General features: G+C 55.8%; 2 protein-coding genes across 4 annotated transcripts in view; one reads left to right on the forward strand and one right to left on the reverse strand.

Annotated features, from left to right (window-relative positions):
- Positions 1 to 9484, forward strand: part of SPAG9 (sperm associated antigen 9) — a 60506-nt gene extending 51022 nt beyond the window's left edge. For 2 of the 3 annotated variants that reach the window (XM_077254760.1, XM_077254762.1), the window contains 9 exons: positions 96 to 176; positions 2397 to 2464; positions 2607 to 2755; positions 4140 to 4311; positions 4415 to 4528; positions 4899 to 4937; positions 6951 to 7127; positions 7208 to 7345; positions 7441 to 9484. In XM_077254760.1, coding sequence (XP_077110875.1) covers positions 96 to 176; positions 2397 to 2464; positions 2607 to 2755; positions 4140 to 4311; positions 4415 to 4528; positions 4899 to 4937; positions 6951 to 7127; positions 7208 to 7345; positions 7441 to 7559 — 1057 coding nt within the window. In that variant the 3' untranslated portion in view covers positions 7560 to 9484. The remainder of the gene's footprint in view (positions 1 to 95; positions 177 to 2396; positions 2465 to 2606; positions 2756 to 4139; positions 4312 to 4414; positions 4529 to 4898; positions 4938 to 6950; positions 7128 to 7207; positions 7346 to 7440) is intronic. The other variant, XM_077254761.1, reaches the window with a different exon arrangement.
- Positions 9470 to 17915, reverse strand: LOC143766802 (uncharacterized). The gene is made up of 13 exons (XM_077254764.1): positions 17757 to 17915; positions 14043 to 14717; positions 12693 to 12806; positions 12522 to 12581; positions 12316 to 12448; positions 11632 to 11688; positions 11245 to 11310; positions 11111 to 11170; positions 10978 to 11037; positions 10829 to 10885; positions 10536 to 10622; positions 10425 to 10469; positions 9470 to 10333 (listed from the first exon to the last, which is right to left on the reverse strand). The coding sequence occupies exons 1-13, from the start codon at positions 17898 to 17900 to the stop codon at positions 10032 to 10034; spliced, it is 1860 nt and encodes a 619-aa protein (XP_077110879.1). The 5' UTR covers positions 17901 to 17915; the 3' UTR covers positions 9470 to 10031.
- Between the last annotated feature and the right edge of the window lie 760 nt (positions 17916 to 18675).

The raw sequence follows: 18675 nt of genomic DNA on the forward strand, positions 1-18675 counted from the left end.
TTAGCTGCTCTGGTGCATTGCAGGACGTAGTGTTGGGGATTTCTGCAGCTGACGGACGGCCCCATACACATCTGACCTCTGGCTTTCTCCTGCAGCCTCTACGTCCATTCCTCCGTCACCCAGTGGAAGAAATGTCTCCTGCAGATCAAACTGAAGGACTCCATCCTGAGTATAGTGTGAGTACGGAGGGCGTGTGTATAATATATATATCTCTATATACAGTGGGGAAAATAAGTATTTGATACGCTGTCGATTTTGCAGTTTTCCCACCTACAAAGAATGAAGTGGTCTGTAATTTTTATGACCTGATAAAAATCCAAATTGTAGGATTCTTACACAATTACTTTGCATTTTATTGCATGAAATAAGTTACAGAGGTCAGACGTTTCCTGTAGTTCTTGACCAATTTTGCACCTGGCTGTGTGTTTTGGGTCATTGTCATCCTGGCAGACCCATCTTCAATGCCCTTACTGAGGGAAGGAGGTTGTTGGCCAAAATCTCACGATACATAACTCCATCCACCCTCCCTTCAATATGGTGCAGTCATCCTGTCCCCCTTTGCAGAGAAGCCGCTGGAAGGTTACAGGCGGCCGATCAGGCTTTGAGGTCGTCAGTGTCACCAGACGGGGGTCTCGGACAGTGACCCGGATCCTCCTGTGAGCGGCCGCCCATGCTGTCTCTACTGTCCCGTGTGCTTCGGGGCTCAGGCCAGAAGCCTGTCACTGCTGCCCGTGTTTTTGTGGCATCACGCAGCTAGGCAGACTTTGCATCTGAAGCAACATTTGACATCAAGAAATGTGACGTACACAAACTGGAGGAGGCCCCACCGACCACCGCTGACTCGCGAGGAGGGTCTGCAGTACTACAGGCCAATGCAGATCATCCGGCGCATGGACCTGAAGTCAGATCCGCTCTACAAGCAGAAGATTATTCACGGGTTCTGTCATCTTTATCATGGGCAGGAAGCTTGTTGTGTCGGTCTAGAATCTGGTATAAACTCCACAGATCACCTCTTCACAGCCTACCGAGAACATGGGTACACCTATACCCGCAGAGTCTCCGTGAAGGAAATCCTGGCCAAGTTTGCTGCTAATCACTGCAGATCTGGGAAAGGGGCCTATTCTGATGGAGCTTCAGACATACCGTTACCATGGACATAGTATGAGTGACCCTGGAGTTACCGAACAAGAGAAGAAATTCAGGAAGTGAGGAGTAAAAGTGACCCCATCACTCTGCTGAAGGACAGGATGCTCAACAACAACAACCTGTCCAATGTGGAGGAACTGAAGGAAATCGATGTTTAAGTGCGAAAAGAAATTGGGGAAGCCTCCCAGTTTACCACCACTGACCCAGAGCCCCCTCTGGAGGAACTAGGATATCACATTTATCACAACGAACCTACTTTTCAAGTGCGAGGTGCAAATCACAAATCTGTCAGCTAAACCTTCCATTTAGACCCACTTGCAATTGTTACCATCCACCTCTCGTGTCTCCCCTTTTCCTCATAGATTGTAAGCTTGCGAGCAGCAGGGCCCTCACTCCTCTCGGTATCTGTTTTGATCTGTGTTTATGGTTATGCTGTAATGTCTATTGTCTCTACAAGTCCCCTCTATAATCTAAAGCTCTGCGGAATATGTTGGCGCTATAGAAATAAAATTATTATTAAAAGCGGCTCTAACGTGGGATGTTTCCCCCCACCATGCTTCACGGTTGGGATGGTGTTCTTGGGGTTGTACTCATTCATCTTTTTTCTCCAAACATGGCAAGTGGAGTTGATACCAAAAAGGTCTATATTGGCGTCCTCTGACCACATGACCTTCTCCCATGGCTCCTCTGGATCATCCAGATTGTCATTGGCAAACTTCAAACGGACCTGGACATGTGCTGGTGGTAGCAGGGGAACCTTCTGAGCCCTGCAGGATTTTAATCCATGACGGCGCAGTGTGTTACTATCAGTAATGTTTGAGACTGTGGTCCCAGCTCGCTACAGGTCACTGACCAGGTCCTCCCGTGTAGTTGTGGGCTGATTCCTGACCTTTCTCAGAATCATTCTTTCCCCATGAGGCAAGTTTTTACATGGAACCTCAGACCGATGAAGATTGACAGTCATCTTGTGTTTCTTCCATTTTCTAATAATTGTGACAACAGCTGTTGCCTTCTCACCAAGCTGCAGAGGTGGAGGGGGCTGTAGGAGGGCAACAACCCAGCAGCAGGACCGCTGCTACCTCCTCCTTTGTGCAAGGAGCACTGCCAGAGCCCTGCAAAATGAACTTCAGCAGGCAGATATGTAGAATGTGGGATGTTAGTGTTCCCTTTATTTTTCGAGCTATGTGTGTATATATCAGTGTGTACAGATCTGCACTTCGTATCCGATCACCCTCACTCCTCCATTACAGACACGTGAAGGGCATCGTGCTGGTGGCCTTGGCTGACGGGACGCTGGCAATCTTCCATCGAGGCATTGGTAGGTATAATGCATGAGTCATCTGCTCCTTATTTGACCTGTCCCACATCCTGCGATGAATTGCAGCTGCATCCTATGCATCGGATCAGATTTTACCGTGTCCATCTGTGATTTACAAGAAATTTTTTTTTTCTTGTTGCAGACGGTCAGTGGGATTTATCGAACTACCACCTGTTGGACTTTGGCCGCCCGCACCACTCCATCCGCTGTATGACGGTGGTACACGAGAAGGTCTGGTGCGGGTACAGGAACAAGATCTACATCGTACAGCCCAAGACCATGAAGATAGAGGTAGGAGGCACCAATACCTGCCCGGTTACTGAGGGAAGGTAGAGGTGGTGTTGTTGGCTGAATCAGTGGAGGTAGCAGAAGTGACGGAAGGGGGGGTAGTGACGGTGATAGAAGGGGTGGAGGTAGAAAGGGAGGAAGTACTGGTGGCTATGGAGGTGAAGCCAGTAGAAGTGGGGGTTGACGAGATAGAAGTTGGGGTTGGTGCAGGTGGAAGTAGGCATAAGGGTATTGATGGTGAAGGTTGGGGTGGCAGGAGTTGATGCTCGCTGATTACCTGTAATCTTGGAGTAGAGGTCGGGTTGGGGGATGGTGTGGAGGGCTGGTTGGATGTTAGGGTGGAGGTCAGTTTGGAAGTTGGCGTGGCAGGAGCTTATACTCTGTGATCAGCTGTATATCTTGGGGTGGGTTGCGGGATTGATGTCGGGGTGGCAGGAGTTTATACTCGCTGATCAGCTATACATCTTGGGGTGGATTGTAGGTTTAATGTTGGGGTGGCAGGAGTTGATACTCGCGGATCAGGTGTACATCTTGGGGAGGATGTTGGGGTGGGTTGCGGGATTGATGTTGGGGTGGCAGGAGTTTATACTCGCTGATCAGCTATACATCTTGGGGTGGATTGTAGGTTTAATGTTGGGGTGGCAGGTGGGTTGGAGGTTGGGGTGGCAGGAGTTGATACTCGCGGATCAGGTGTACATCTTGGGGAGGATGTTAGGGTGGGTTGCGGGTTTGATGTCGGGGTGGCAGGAGTTTATACTCGCTGATCAGCTATACATCTTGGGGTGGATTGTAGGTTTAATGTTGGGGTGGCAGGAGTTGATACTCGCGGATCAGGTGTACATCTTGGGGAGGATGTTGGGGTGGGTTGCGGGATTGATGTCGGGGTGGCAGGAGTTTATACTCGCTGATCAGCTATACATCTTGGGGTGGATTGTAGGTTTAATGTTGGGGTGGCAGGTGGGTTGGAGGTTGGGGTGGCAGGAGTTGATACTCGCGGATCAGGTGTACATCTTGGGGAGGATGTTAGGGTGGGTTGCGGGTTTGATGTCGGGGTGGCAGGAGTTTATACTCGCTGATCAGCTATACATCTTGGGGTGGATTGTAGGTTTAATGTTGGGGTGGCAGGAGTTGATACTCGCGGATCAGGTGTACATCTTGGGGAGGATGTTGGGGTGGGTTGCGGGATTGATGTCGGGGTGGCAGGAGTTTATACTCGCTGATCAGCTATACATCTTGGGGTGGATTGTAGGTTTAATGTTGGGGTGGCAGGAGTTGATACTCGCGGATCAGGTGTCCATCTTGGGGAGGATGTTGGGGTGGGTTGCGGGTTTGATGTCGGGGTGGCAGGAGTTGATACTTGGTGATAGCTGGACATTTTTTCCTCCAGAAATCCTTTGACGCTCATCCTCGGAAGGAGAGCCAGGTCCGGCAGCTGGCCTGGGTGGGTGACGGTGTTTGGGTCTCCATCCGGCTGGACTCCACGCTGCGCCTCTACCACGCTCACACCAATCAGCATCTACAGGATGTGGACATAGAACCATATGTCAGTAAGATGCTCGGTGAGTCCCGGCCCCGCTTGGGACATTTCGGGTCGATGTGATGAGTTTTGTTGATTTCCGCTCCTGTTTTCTGACCGGTGTGTGTGTGATCTCCTTTTTCCAGGCACCGGGAAGCTCGGCTTCTCCTTCGTTAGAATAACCGCCTTGATGGTGTCTTGTAACCGCCTGTGGGTGGGCACCGGCAATGGTGTCATTATCTCCATACCCCTGACTGAAAGTAAGTGCCCCCTCCCTGACAGTGTGAAGCATTATATACACAAATGGATATAATGTCATCGGGAGAATAGTCCGTATCAGCCTTTGGGTGGGAACAGCACGTTTCCATTCGCTGACGGTGAGAATTGTAGCACAGCCTGTTAGTTGTAGCTTCTTATTCGGGTATTTGGGCTGAGTATAGAGGAAGATATCCGATAGGAGAGAGGCACGTGCCGCGCTCATCCATCTCCTTCTATGTTCGGGACCTGGTGGTGGTTACTTTCTCTGCTGCCGTTCTTCTGCCCCATGCAGGGTGAAATATGGCGTAGTGTTACACCTGAATGGTGACCTCTGGTTCTCACCCTTCTCCTCCCCTTACTGTCTCACTATAGCGGTAATTCTGCACCAGGGACGGTTACTTGGGTTAAGGGGTAAGTGACAGCACATCGCTCCGGCTTCTCCGAGTAGCCACTGGCTGTATAGATCACCCTCCTTTGTATGTTCCTGACATCTTCTTCTGGACGTCTCCTCCTCCCCCTTAATTGGCAGCAATCTTACGTATTACTAAACGGCTGGACGGTCTATTGTCCTCATGTGGCAGCTAATCCCGTAGTCGCTGTGTGTACACTGGTCACCACATCGTCATCTGCTGGCGCTTCTCATCCCGCACACCGCTCTCCTCTCAGATCTTCTCCCACTCTCATCGTTTCCTCATTCTAATGGATGTGTCTTGTCAATCTAGCATGTCTTCAGCTAGCGAAATCCTGCAGCACGCGGGGCGTGGGGGATGGCTGAAAATGGGGGATGAGGGATGGTGTGGATGGCGGAAGGTGAGAATCAGGGAAGGGTGGGGGATGAGGGGTGGCAGAAGGTGGGTGATGAGGGATGGCGTAATGTGGAGCTGAGGCGAGGATGAGGGATGGCCGAAGGTGGGGACGAGGGATGGCGGAAAGTGGGGAATGAGGCAAGGATGGGGGATGAGGGATAGCAGAAGGTGGGGTTGAGGAATGAGGTAAGGGGAGGGGTGGGTGGGGACGAGGGATGGCGGAAGACGGGAATGAGGGGTGGGTGAGGACGAGTGATGACGGAAGACTAGTGATGAGCTACTATACTCGTTCGGGTTTTCCCGAGCACGCTTGGGTGATCTGAGTATTTGACTACTCGGAGATTGTTTTCCTTGCCACAGCTGAATGATTTGTGGCTGCTAGACAGCTTGAATATATGTGGGGATTCCCTAGCAACCAGGCAACCCCCACATGTAATCAAGCTGGCTAGTAGCTGTAAATCTTACAGCTGCTGCAAGAAAAACAATTTCCAAGCAGTCCTAAATACTCGGAGACCCCCCGAGCAACGAGTATACTCGCTCATCACTACAGAAGACGGGAATGAGGGATGGGTGAGGATGAGGGATGAGTGGGGATGAGGGATGGTGGAAAGTGAACGAGGGAAGGGTGGGGACGAGGGATGGCAGAAACCAAGAATGAGGGAAGGGTGGGGATGAGGGATGGTAGAAAGTGAGAATGAGAGAAGGCGGGGATGAAGGATGGCAGAAGCGAGAAAGAGGGAAGGCGAGAATGAGGGATGGGATGGTGGGGAATAAAGATGGCGGAGAACTGAAATCAGGATGAAAACGGGTGAGGATGAGAAATGGTGAAGGAATTGGGTTGAGGAACAAGTGAGGATGTATGGTGAAGTGGCATGGCAGAGGGTGAACATGGTGATGAAAGGTTGAAGTGATGGTGTTTGCAGAAGGTGAGGTTGAGAGTGGGACTGTGGAGAAGGCCGTTTGGCTGAGGGTGGAGGACAGAATTGAGGCATGGTGGCAGATGAGAATGACCGATGGTGGTGGGTGAGGAGGAGGTCTATTACCTGGATGGCGTTTCATTCATCACAGCTCCAGGAATCTAGGCGTTTCTAGAAAAGCTCCTCACAAGATCTCTGAAGAGACCTCTGGCCGCTCATGCCATGGACCTTGCATGACCACTTTCCCACCAGTCGTCTGTCAGGCAGCTTGTGACCAGGACTGAGGCTGTGACGTCTCACACATTAAATCTTGATGGAAGAACGTAACCTCAGACCCACAGGGAGATTGAAGAAGGACGGATACGTAATGGTCTCCAAGCCTTGCACACATACCAGCTGTAGTCCCCTCACCTGTCCCGCCTCAGATGGTCGCTGTTGGCTTAGGCACCACATCACCAGTGTGGACACTGGTACCCAGACTAGTAGTAGACCAGTGCTAGATGAACAAATCACACATTCATTCCCTCCTTGCCTCTGCTCTCAGCATGCCCTTCTCATGATTTCAAGCTATGTCTTGAAATACTTAATGCCGACTGTTTCCCTCCAGCAGCGCTCCTCGAGGGCGATACCAGGTGTATTGATAGCGGAATGTTCCCTGCCTTGTGACAATTTACCCTTTTTGTTTTCTTTATATTCTAAAGCCAATAAAGCTCTGTCCGCCTCCGGCAATCGTCCAGGGAGCGTCATCCGCGTCTACGGTGACGAGAACAGCGACAAAGTCACGCCGGGAACCTTCATACCGTACTGCTCTATGGCGCACGCTCAGCTCTGCTTCCACGGGCATCGGGACGCCGTGAAATTCTTTGTGTCAGTGCCAGGTACTGATCCTGATATATTGGAGGAGGATGGGGGTAAAAAGGTAGAGCTCCTGTAATGGTGGCGCCATCTTATCTTCCAGGTCAGGTGATCCCACCGGCTGGCGGTAGCTCTCCAGATCTGACTGCAGACAAGGGCGCTGTGTCCCAGCAGGACGCCGCCGCACAGAAGTTCATGCTGGTGATGAGCGGTGGAGAGGGCTACATCGACTTTAGAATGGGTAAGGACGTACCACGGAGGGGCACCCCGACTGTAGGGCTGTATTTGTACCCTGCATCTGGTGGCATTTCCTCCTGACTCATGTCCTCTCCGCAGGTGACGACGGCACCGAATCCGAAGGCTTAGACGATTCCTTACAGTTTGAGCCCTCCATGGCCAAAATGGAGAGGAGTCACCTCATAGTCTGGCAAGTCATGTGCGCCAGCAGCGACTGAAGCCCCCCGACACCCCGTGCATGATGTGTATAGCTGCCGCATTATTTTTTTTTCCCCTCACTTTTATCTGATATTTTAACACTTCAATGACTGTAAAAACAGAACGCAAACAATGCGATCGCTGCGGCCCAACAACATGCATCAAATCGGGAGCATTCTGTCCTGGCACCCTGCGGGCGCTCCGAGACCCTGCGGACGCTCCGAGACCCTGCGGACGCTCCGAGACCCTGCGGACGCTCCGAGACCCTGCGGACGCTCCGAGACCCTGCGGACGCTCCGAGACCCTGCGGACGCTCCGGGACCCCCCAACCTGGATTTGATCTGCGCTGCCCTGTACTGTCCACCATATTCTCCGGTGTAAATGGTCTCGCGCCTCCATGAAACCTGACACCAACCTGCTTTATACTTTGAATATAATTTGAATTTTTAGTTTTTCATTCTTTTTGCTCGGACTCGATGGTTGAAAGTTTCGTTTATCGACCAGTCGTGGAGTTTTGTATTTGGTGGACAGAGCAGAGATGCGGTTGCTGCGTTCGGGTTTCCATGTAATATCAGACACCTTCCCAACACTGCTGCTTTCGCTCGAGAGCATGGAGGCGGACGATCCATGAGAGTCAGTCTCGTCATTCACCAGTGCGGTCTCCCTTTATGTATACATCCCACCATTGCTGCCATGCAATGATAAAATGCTGACTACGGTGGCCACCACTAGAGGGAGCTGAGGAGTAAGCTGGGAACTCTGCATTGCCTTGAGCTCCCTCTAGTGGTGGCTACAGGGAACGCATTGCCTTGAGCTCCCTCTAGTGGTGGCTACAGGTACTGTCTTGTATGTCAAGGCAGAGCATTTGGAGCTTTGTATCAGAAAAAATTGAGCTGAAAGAGGGAAGTGCAGAAACACAGGAGGGAGGGAGGTGGTCAGCAGACATCCATCACAATTGTACACCCGCCTGTAATCTGTAGCCACTAGATGATCGCGATCACGCGGGGGCGCTACGTCTTCCTTGATTTTGCTGCTAGAAAAAAAAAACTTAAGTTCCATTTTTTTTTTATTGAATATTCTATATATTTTTGTTTTAAGCCTATTGTGCGGTGTAACATAAAAGTAAAAAAAAAAAAAAATCTGACCCAGAATTACCAAAAATAAGTCTCAGAAAAAAAAAAAAGTTTCTATTTTCTTAATAGTTTTGCATAAAACTGCAAAATAAATCCGTCAGTATAGATTCCGTGCAGTATTGTCCGCGCTGCGTCCAGCACTTTACACGCCTTGTATATAAGACGCCTCCCTGGCTCATATCTTCCGGGGTGATGGACGGTCTCCATCTTTGTGTGTCGGTTCTTTTCTTCCAGTCCTGCGCACATTTTTATGACGCGAGTTCTGCCTGTATTTTATATATAAGATATTAACCTTTTATATACCAGCCTGAGACACTAACCCGTGTACAGACCTACAGACCCCGCACTCATTAACTCATTTTTTTGTTTTTATTATCCGAGTTGTGTCCACGTTGGCAGAAAAAAGGTAGATATTTATTGCGGTGAAATTCCAAAACGTACCAAAGGATAAAACGGAGCGCGGCACCACACGTCATCATTACAAATGAGAACATTATCACAGCTGCCTATCTAGTCTTCTCCGCCAATGTTAGCGCTCCGGCGGTGTGCCGTGGTCGGCACTGTCTCCAGCGGTGTGACGTGGTCGGCACCCTGTGTCTCCAGCGGTGTGACGTGGTCGGCACCCTGTGTCTCCAGCGGTGTGCCAGGGTTGGCGCCCCATCTCTTCACCTTTGTAGCCAGCGTTACCTTTTGTATTGTAGGGACATATTTATTTCCACGGTCGGCCCCTCGGGGTTAGAATGTAGCTTTGTACATGAGATGTATGTGTGTAAATATATATATCTATAAATATGTATATGAAATGATTCACAGCCACGACTCCGCTCTTCACTTGCTTTAGTCTCATTTCTTCCAAAAAAGAAAAGTAATTTTTTTTTATTTTTTTACAAATATTAAAATAATAATGGTGAAAGCCTCTGCTCGCCATCAGTGAGAGGGAAGGGTGAGATCCTGTCCTAATAGCATAATGTTTCCATTTAGTGGGGTAAGATGGGGACTATGACAATACTTCCTGGCCAGTGATGTATAAAGGGGTGGAGTGACATTGAATTTATCTATTTTTGGGGGGGTTGAGAGAATAAACAGCGACCTCCGCACCTTCTAGCGCACAGGCTCCTCCATGCTGAAGGCCAGAACCCAGGCAGGAAGTGTTGTCATAGGGGCTCAAGCTGCAGATACTGACGCTAGACGTAGGGGGTAAAAAGTCTGTCCTAACCGGTGCGCGAGCCAAGGTGGCTGCGGTGACGTGTTCCAGAAAAGGCCGCTCCCGGCTGTGCACAGACCTTTTATTATTGGTTACCATCCGCTATAAAAACAAGCTTTTTACATAAAGCCCCCCGCGTCTGCAGGCCCCCAGGGTCACAGCCGCTGCTTCTTACTGTGCATTGTCCGCTGGTGCAGCTCCAGTTCGTATTTATCGGGGAAGGTGATGTCGCAGAGGTGGCAGCGGGGGTCCGACTCCGTCATCTTCAGGGGCAGCTCCGCTAATAAGATGGTGGTGCCCGACAGGCTGACCGGACACTGGATCCTGCCCGCGTGTTTACCGTACTTAAAGCAGTTTCTTCCTTTGGGCCTGGGGTCGTCCTGCGGGATCCACGTGGAAGAAGTGGTGCCGTCCTGCGCGATCCACAGCTCCGAGCTGGAGGGCTCGTCCATGGCGTCTGTGGGAACATGGGAGAAGTGAGGGGTGCGTGGGGCACGGGGCGTGCGGCATCACACCAGGACGGACCCTCCCCATACAACACACATTACCTGAGGGCGGCTCTGGAACTTTAGGGGGCTCCGGCGCTCGCTCATCTGCACAGAAAAGCATCAGAGGGTGAGATAAGATCGGGGTCTCGCCGGCCCCCCATCATGTGTTACCTGGGGGCAGATCTGGAGTCTCCTCCTCCTCTTTGTTGCTGGTGTCACTATCCTCGCCATCATCTTTTCTTATTTCTTTCTGTTTCTCTGAAATAAAAGATGGCATGGAGGTTCCCGCTGCTGTGATCAGACCCCACGTCGGCGCTCTGCCGCTTGCACAGTACATAGAGGGGACGTCAGTCATCGACCTGGATCACCAGAGTTTCAATGTCTCCCCTCCCTTACATTCTATGTAGAGCGCGCTGGCCCTTTAATTGTGAATTGTCATCACTGGTGATTTCAGAGCGTCTCACCTATCGGTGGCGGGGGGCTCTGGAGATCATCGGGGTGGTCCTCATCAGCCTTATCTCCTGTAAGATAGAGGGTGTGATAGGAATAACTACTTCACCCAGTGTCCCCCTCCTGCAGTTGGTACAGCCCACGCTTGTCAGCAGCTTTATACCTGAGGAAGAATCTATTCTTTCGCTCTGGGGGGGTTCAGACAACGGTTCAATAAATTCATCTGCACAGAGAAGCGGCGAAAGTTAGAAACCGTCCGAACAATCACTGGAGTGACCGCTGCCACCGATCGTTACCTGAGGAGCAGCTCATCTCCAGGACCTCCATGTCTTGACAGCTGATCGCAACCTCTTTATCTGAGTGGAAACGGAAGACGAGAAGATCAGTGAGGGCCGACGCCGCCTGCACCGACCCCTCCACCAGTGCTCACCTGTGTGCGAAGGGGGCGCCGTGGGGGTCCGCACGTAGTCCAGGTGATCCTCGAAATCTGTGTCACCTATCAGTCACAGAGCAACACATTAAAGACATTTACTGTCCCCGACACCAGGGGGCGCCGCTCAGAGAACAGGTAAACCCCCGCTAACTGCTGCACCGACCACTGCTCCCCCTAGTGGAGGCTGCAGGATCAGACAACACCGACACATTGGTCTGCACAGGAGCTGCAAACACGACACGGGACTGGGCTGTCCGTCCTCTAATGGCCGCATCTGCAGGATTTGTGACGGAGCTCAGTACCGTCCAGGCTTGTGTACACAGACAGGGGCACCAGAGAGCACAGGGGAAGAACAGCGCCATTGTGACCCGCGCCTTCACTTACTGAAGCTCGGTCCCTGTTCACTCTGGGGCTCCGGCAAAAATTCACATTTCGTCCCATCTAGAATGACAAAACAAAAGCTGTAATCCCAGAAGGACCCCCAACCGACAGTGCTACAGAGGGCGCCGCGCACCGTGACCCCTCCCTACAGAGGGCGCCGCGCACCGTGACCCCTCCCTACAGAAGGCGCCGCGCACCGTGACCCCTCCCTGCAGAGGGCGCCGCGCACCGTGACCCCTCCCTACAGAGGGCGCCGCGCACCGTGACCCCTCCCTACAGAGGGCGCCGCGCACCGTGACCCCCTCCCTACAGAGGGCGCCGCGCACCGTGACCCCCTCCCTACAGAGGGCGCCGCGCACCGTGACCCCCTCCCTACAGAGGGCGCCGCGCACCGTGACCCCCTCCCTACAGAGGGCGCCGCGCACCGTGACCCCTCCCTACAGAGGGCGCCGCGCACCGTGACCCCTGCCTACAGAGGGCGCCGCGCACCGTGACCCCTCCCTACAGAGGGCGCCGCGCACCGTGACCCCTCCCTACAGAGGGCGCCGCACACCGTGACCCCTCCCTAGAGGGCGCCGCGCACAGTGACCCCTCCCTACAGAGGGCGCCGCGCACAGTGACCCCTCCCTACAGAGGGCGCCGCGCACAGTGACCCCTCCCTACAGAGGGCGCCGTGCAGCATCATACCTGAACTCCCGTTGAGCTGTAAGCTCTTAGGTTCTTCCACCATCACGTGCTTATACTGCTCCTCGTGGTCCTCGATGTAATCCCACTCATCCATGGAGAAGAACACCGCCACGTCTCCCACCTTAATGGGGACCTGAAACGCAGAGTTTACCCAGCTCACCTCCAAAAGACCAAGCCCCCGACCGCCCACCTGGCGGCCCACCCACCTCTCGTATCATGTTGTAAAACTTGCTGATGTGCGAGTTCTTCTTCACCACCGTCCACTCCTGCGAAACGCAAGAAAATGGCACCTGAGAGGTTCAGCTCACATACATGGACCCAAACGCCCCAAATACCCCCGGCCCATCATCACCCCGACCCCCCCGGGCCCGTCTCACCTCCCCGGTCAGCACCGACACGATCTCTGCGGTCTGGTTCAGCAGGCGAGTGGTCTTCTGCTTCTGGGATCGGGAGGTGAGAGGAGCCTCTGCCAAATGCTGCAGGAGGGAAACCTGGAACATGGAAAAAAAGTCATTGACCTGCAGTCCTGGGAGGGGTCCGACGCCGAGGACCCCAACACTCAAGATCTTAGGATCAGCGGCGGCCAACAGCTGCTCATATCTACAGAGATAATCGTCCTATGTCTGTTACCAGCGCCAACTGCCCCGAGGGCCGCCCCCTACCCAGGCCGCGTCTCTGCCTGTCGCCCGCACCCTACCCAAGCGCGTCTCTGCCTGTCGCCCGCCCCCCACCCAGGCCGCGTCTCCGCCTGTCGCCCGCCCCCCACCCAGGCCGCGTCTCCGCCTGTCGCCCTCCCCCCACCCATGCCGCGTCTCCGCCTGTCGCCCGCCCCCCACCCAGGCTGCGTCTCCGCCTGTCGCCCTCCCCCCACCCATGCCGCGTCTCCGCCTGTCACCCGCCCCCTTACCCGGGCCACGTCTCCGCCAATCGCCCACTTTTCCAGGCCTGTGTCTCTGCCTGTCGCCCACCCCCTACCCATGCCACGTCTCTACCTGTCGCCCACCCCCTACCCAGGCGCGTCTCCGCCTGTCACCCGCCCCCTTACCCGGGCCACGTCTCCGCCTATCGCCCACTTTTCCAGGCCTGTGTCTCTGCCTGTCGCCCACCCCCTACCCAGGCCGCGTCTCCGCCTGTCACCAGCCCCCTTACCTTGGCCATGTCTCCACCTATCGCCCACTTTCCCGGGCCTGTGTCTCTGCCTGTCGCCCACCTCCTCACCCAGGCCGCGTCTCCGCCTGTCACCCGCCCCCTTACCTTGGCCATGTCTCCACCTATCGCCCACTTTCCCGGGCCTGTGTCTCTGCCTGTCGCCCACCTCCTCACCCAGGCCGCGTCTCCGCCTGTCACCCGCCCCCTTACCTTGGCCATGTCTCCACCTATCGCCCACTTTCCCGGGCCTGTGTCTCTACCTGTCACCCACCCCCTACCCAGGCTGCGTCTCCGCCTGTCACCCACCCCCTTACCCAGGCCATGTCTCCACCTATCGCCCACTTTCCCGGGCCTGTGTCTCTGCCTGTCTCCCACCTCCTCACCCAGGCCGCGTCTCCTCCTGTCGCCCTCCCCCTTACCCAGGCGTCTCAACACCTCCAAGTTCAATCCTACAAGTAAAGCAGAGGATGCTGTACGCTATATCCAGTCTTTACTCTACTCACATCCGGAGCTGCATGCAGAGCAGATGTGAGTGCAGCTCCGGATGTGGCCAGTGCACACTGATGTTACTGGCTCACCAGCACGTTCTCCAGGGAACACAGCGCGCGTCTGTTCTCCTCGTTGATGTTGGCCGGAATTGGTAAGGACCAGTTGCAGCTGAGTTGGTCGGGTTTGGATTTGGGGTCTTTGTGCCCGGACTCCTTGCTGACGCTCGTGTGCCGACCATTGACGTCTAAGAGCCGCTCCTGTGCGGGCCCCTGGCTCCGGCCCTGCTTGGCACCTTGGCTCCGGTGCGCTCCTTCCCGCAGCCTCTTAGTACCGTCCATGGGGTCCTCCTTTTTCTGGGTGGGGGCTTTCACCATTGAGGCGTCCATATTGTTACTGTTAGCAGTGGTCCCGGACGTCTTGTCCTGTGCAGAGAGCGGCTTCCAGTCCGGCGGGGGTCTCGTGTAAATCCCAGGGAACAGGGTGGGGATGGCGTCAGGTTTCAGCACAATCCTGCTCCCCTGCGAGGTGTAACTGCCCGGCGCAAAGTGGGCAGAGCAAATGCGATACTTCCCTGTTCTCGCCTCAGTAAACACCTTGGTCGCAAAATTGTCGAGGTCCCCGAAATTCTGCCCGATCTGCTGGAGCCAGAGCTTAATGCGGCTGAGCTCCCGGGGGAAGACGTGCATGGAGAGCAGGGGGTTGGAGGCCTTCATCCCGGTGTAGTGGGTGCAGCCCTTCACAATGCAGCTCGGCATGGCCCCCACCTGGAGGAAGAGAGGAGACGTCAGTGATCGGGGAAGACCCGTTATAGCCAACCCCCCAGAGGGAAGGAAATGGGAGTCCACAGGCAATGCTACGCCACCACCTGAGGTCTCCCCCAAAAATCTACCAATGTCGCAACTGATAGTGATGGACTCTGCCGAGACAGGTAATCGGGGTATAGAGCCGTGATCAGGGAGCGCAAAGGGGCGGTAGGACGAGGAGAGGGGCGCAAAGGGGCAGAGGGACGAGGACAGGGGCGCTATGGGGCGGCGGGAAGAGGAGAGGGACACAAAGGAGCGGCAGGAAGAGGAGAGGGGCGCAATGGGGCAGCGGGAAGAGGAGAGGCACAAAGGGTCAGCAGGAAGAGGAGAGGGGCGCGATGGGGCGGCGGGAAGAGGAGAGGGGCACAAAGGAGTAGGCAGGAAGAGGAGAGGGGCGCAATGGGGCAGCGGGAAGAGGAGAGGGGCACAAAGGAGTAGGCAGGAAGAGGGGCGCAATGGGGCAGCGGGAAGAGGAGAGGCGCAAAGGGTCAGCAGGAAGAGGAGAGGGGCGCGATGGGGCGGCGGGAAGAGGAGAGGGACACAAAGGAGCGGCAGGAAGAGGAGAGGGGCGCAAAGGGGCGGTAGGACGAGGAGAGGGGCGAGGACAGGGGCGCAATGGAGCGGAGGGAAGAGGAGACGGGCGCAAAGGGACGAGGACAGGGGCGCAATGGAGCGGAGGGAAGAGGAGACGGGCGCAAAGGGACGAGGACAGGGGCGCGATGGGGCGGCGGGAAGAGGAGACGGGTGCAAAGGGGCAGCAGGACGAGGAGAGGGGGCAATGGGGCAGCAGGAAGAGGAGACGGGCGCAATAGGGCAGCAGGAAGAGGGGCGCAACGCGGCGGGAAGAGGAGAGGGGCGCAATGGGGCAGAGGGAAGAGGAGAGGGGCGTAATGGTGCAGCGGGAAGAGGAGAGGGGTGCAATGGGGCGGCGGGAAGAGAAGGGCGTGATGGGGAGGTGGGAAGAGGAGAGGGGCACAAAGGAGCGGCGGGAAAAGGAGAGGGGCACAAAGGAGCGGCGGGAAGAGGAGAGGGGCACAAAGGAGCGGCAGGAAGAGGAGAGGGGCGCAGTGGGGCAGCAGGAAGAGGAGAGGGGCACAAAGGAGTAGGCAGGAAGAGGAGAGGGGCGCAATGGGGCAGCGGGAAGAGGAGAGGCGCAAAGGGGCAGCAGGATGAAGAGAGGGGCGCAATGGGGCGGCGGGAAGAGAAGGGCGTGATGGGGCGGCTGGAAGAGGAGAGGGGCACAAAGGAGTAGGCAGGAAGAGAAGGGTGCAGTGGGGCGGCGGGAAGAGGAGAGGGGCGCAATGGAGCGGAGGGAAGAGGAGAGGGGAGCGATGGGGCGGCGTGAAGAGGAGAGGGGCGCAATGGAGCAGAGGAGAGGGGTGCAATAGGGCAGCGGGACGAGGAGAGGGGCGCAAAGAGGCGGCGGGAAGAGGAGAGGGGCACAAAGGAGTAGGCAGGAAGAGGAGAGGGGCGCAATGGAGCGGAGGGAAGAGGAGACGGGCGCAAAGGGACGAGGACAGGGGCGCGATGGGGCGGCGGGAAGAGGAGACGGGTGCAAAGGGGCAGCAGGACGAGGAGAGGGGGCAATGGGGCTGTGTCGAGGAGAGGGGCGCGATGGGGCAGCAGGAAGAGGAGACGGGAGCAATAGGGCAGCAGGAAGAGGGGCGCAACGCGGCAGCAAAAAGAAGGGCGGCGGGAAGAGGAGAGGGGCGCAATGGGGCAGCGGGAAGAGGAGAGGGGCGCAATGGGGCAGCGGGAAGAGGAGAGGGGCGCAATGGGGCAGCGGGAAGAGGAGAGGGGGGCACAAAGGAGCGGCAGGAGAAGGAGAGGGGCGCAGTGGGGCAGCGGGAAGAGGAGAGGGGCGCAATGGGGCGGCGGGAAGAGAAGGGCGTGATGGGGCGGTGGGAAGAGGAGAGGGGCACAAAGGAGCGGCAGGAAGAGGAGAGGGGCGCAGTGGGGCAGCGGGAAGAGGAGAGGGGCGCAATGGGGTGGCGGGAAGAGAAGGGCGTGATGGGGCGGCTGGAAGAGGAGAGGGGCACAAAGGAGTAGGCAGGAAGAGAAGGGCGCAGTGGGGCGGCGGGAAGAGGAGAGGGGCGCAGTGGGGCGGAGGGAAGAGGAGAGGGGCGCAGTGGGGCGGAGGGAAGAGGAGAGGGGCACAATGGGGCGGCGGGAAGAGAAGGGCGTGATGGGGCGGTGGGAAGAGGAGAGGGGCACAAAGGAGCGGCAGGAAGAGGAGAGGGGCGCAGTGGGGCAGCGGGAAGAGGAGAGGGGCAAAGGGGCAGCAGGATGAGGAGAGGGGCGCAATGGGGTGGCGGGAAGAGAAGGGCGTGATGGGGCGGCTGGAAGAGTAGAGGGGCACAAAGGAGTAGGCAGGAAGAGAAGGGCGCAATGGGGCGGCGGGAAGAGGAGAGGGGCGCAGTGGGGCGGCGGGAAGAGGAGAGGGGCGCAGTGGGGCGGAGGGAAGAGGAGAGGGGCGCAGTGGGGCGGAGGGAAGAGGAGAGGGGCGCAGTGGGGCGGCGGGAAGAGGAGAGGGGCGCAGTGGGGCGGAGGGAAGAGGAGAGGGGCGCAGTGGGGCGGAGGGAAGAGGAGAGGGGCGCAGTGGGGCGGAGGGAAGAGGAGAGGGGCACAAAGGAGTAGGCAGGAAGAGAGGGGCGCAATGGGGCAGTGGGAAGAGGAGAGGCACAAAGGGTCAGCAGGAAGAGGAGAGGGGCGCGATGGGGCAGCAGGAAGAGGAGAGGAGCGCAGTGGGGCAGCAGGAAGAGGAGAGGGGGCAAAAAGGAGCAGCGGGAGGAGGCAAAGGGCGCAAAGAGGGGGCGAGGGGAGCAAAGCAATAAGAGTTGCTACAAGCCACACAGAGGAGGCGCAATGATATCACGTGTAGTGATGCGGCCACAGAACCTGCGTTATTACGGGCACTGAGCTGCACACGTGACAGGCACTTGTCACCCGCCACAGAGAGAGCAGGCATGCTGAGACTTGTAGTTCCGTGTGATGACAGACCTGACCGTGGAGGCAGCAGCAGACGCAGGACTCGGTGCAGCAGCGGATAATTCCCGGAGACCGCAGGCGGGAGACAGGAGGAGGCGCAGCGGCCGCCCAGATGGACTCACAGCTCGGCCCTAATAGAACCACATCACCTGACATAAAGCAGCCAATGAACAGCCAGCTCCTGTCACGTGCTTAGAGAAAGCCAAGAAAAAAGAAGAATGAAAACAATTATAAAAGTGAAGGGAACCGGACTCCAGAAAAATGGCCGCCGACTGTAATACCAAAGAATGAACAGCAGATGGCGACAATGGGCAAAGCTGTCTACAGCGACTGAAGCCGGAGACACATCGTGCGCACACACGGCAGATGTATTGTAATAGCTGATGATGACCAGCAGGGGGAGACGATACCACACACTGTAATAGATGGTGATGACCAGCAGGGGGAGACGATACCACACACTGTAATAGATGGTGATGACCAGCAGAGGGAGCCGATACCACACACTGTAATAGATGGTGATGACCAGCAGGGGGAGCCGATACCACACACTGTAATAGCTGATGATGACCAGCAGAGGGAGACGATACCACACACTGTAATAGATGGTGATGACCAGCAGAGGGAGCCGATACCACACACTGTAATAGAGGATGATGACCAGCAGGGGGAGACGATACCACACACTGTAATAGATGATGATGACCAGCAGGGGGAGCTGATACCACACACTGTAATAGATGGTGATGACCAGCAGAGGGAGCCGATACCACACACTGTAATAGATGGTGATGACCAGCAGAGGGAGACGATACCACACACTGTAATAGATGGTGATGACCAGCAGGGGGAGCCGATACCACACACTGTAATAGATGATGACCAGCAGGGGGAGACGATACCACACACTGTAATAGATGGTGATGACCAG

This window comes from Ranitomeya variabilis, chromosome 4, assembly GCF_051348905.1.
Source record: "Ranitomeya variabilis isolate aRanVar5 chromosome 4, aRanVar5.hap1, whole genome shotgun sequence".
NCBI lineage: Eukaryota > Metazoa > Chordata > Amphibia > Anura > Dendrobatidae > Ranitomeya > Ranitomeya variabilis.

What these genes read in the sequence shown, in the direction of transcription:
- LOC143766802 (XM_077254764.1), bottom strand. Translation starts at nt 17,900, where the DNA reads ATGTCAGGTGATGTGGTTCTATTAGGGCCGAGCTGTGAGTCCATCTGG. An exon ending in ACAGCTCAACGGGAGTTCAG is followed by an intron (nt 11,689 to 12,315) that starts GTATGATGCTGC and finishes TTGTCATTCTAG; the next exon opens with ATGGGACGAAATGTGAATTT. An exon ending in GGAGATGAGCTGCTCCTCAG is followed by an intron (nt 11,038 to 11,110) that starts GTAACGATCGGT and finishes TTCTCTGTGCAG; the next exon opens with ATGAATTTATTGAACCGTTG.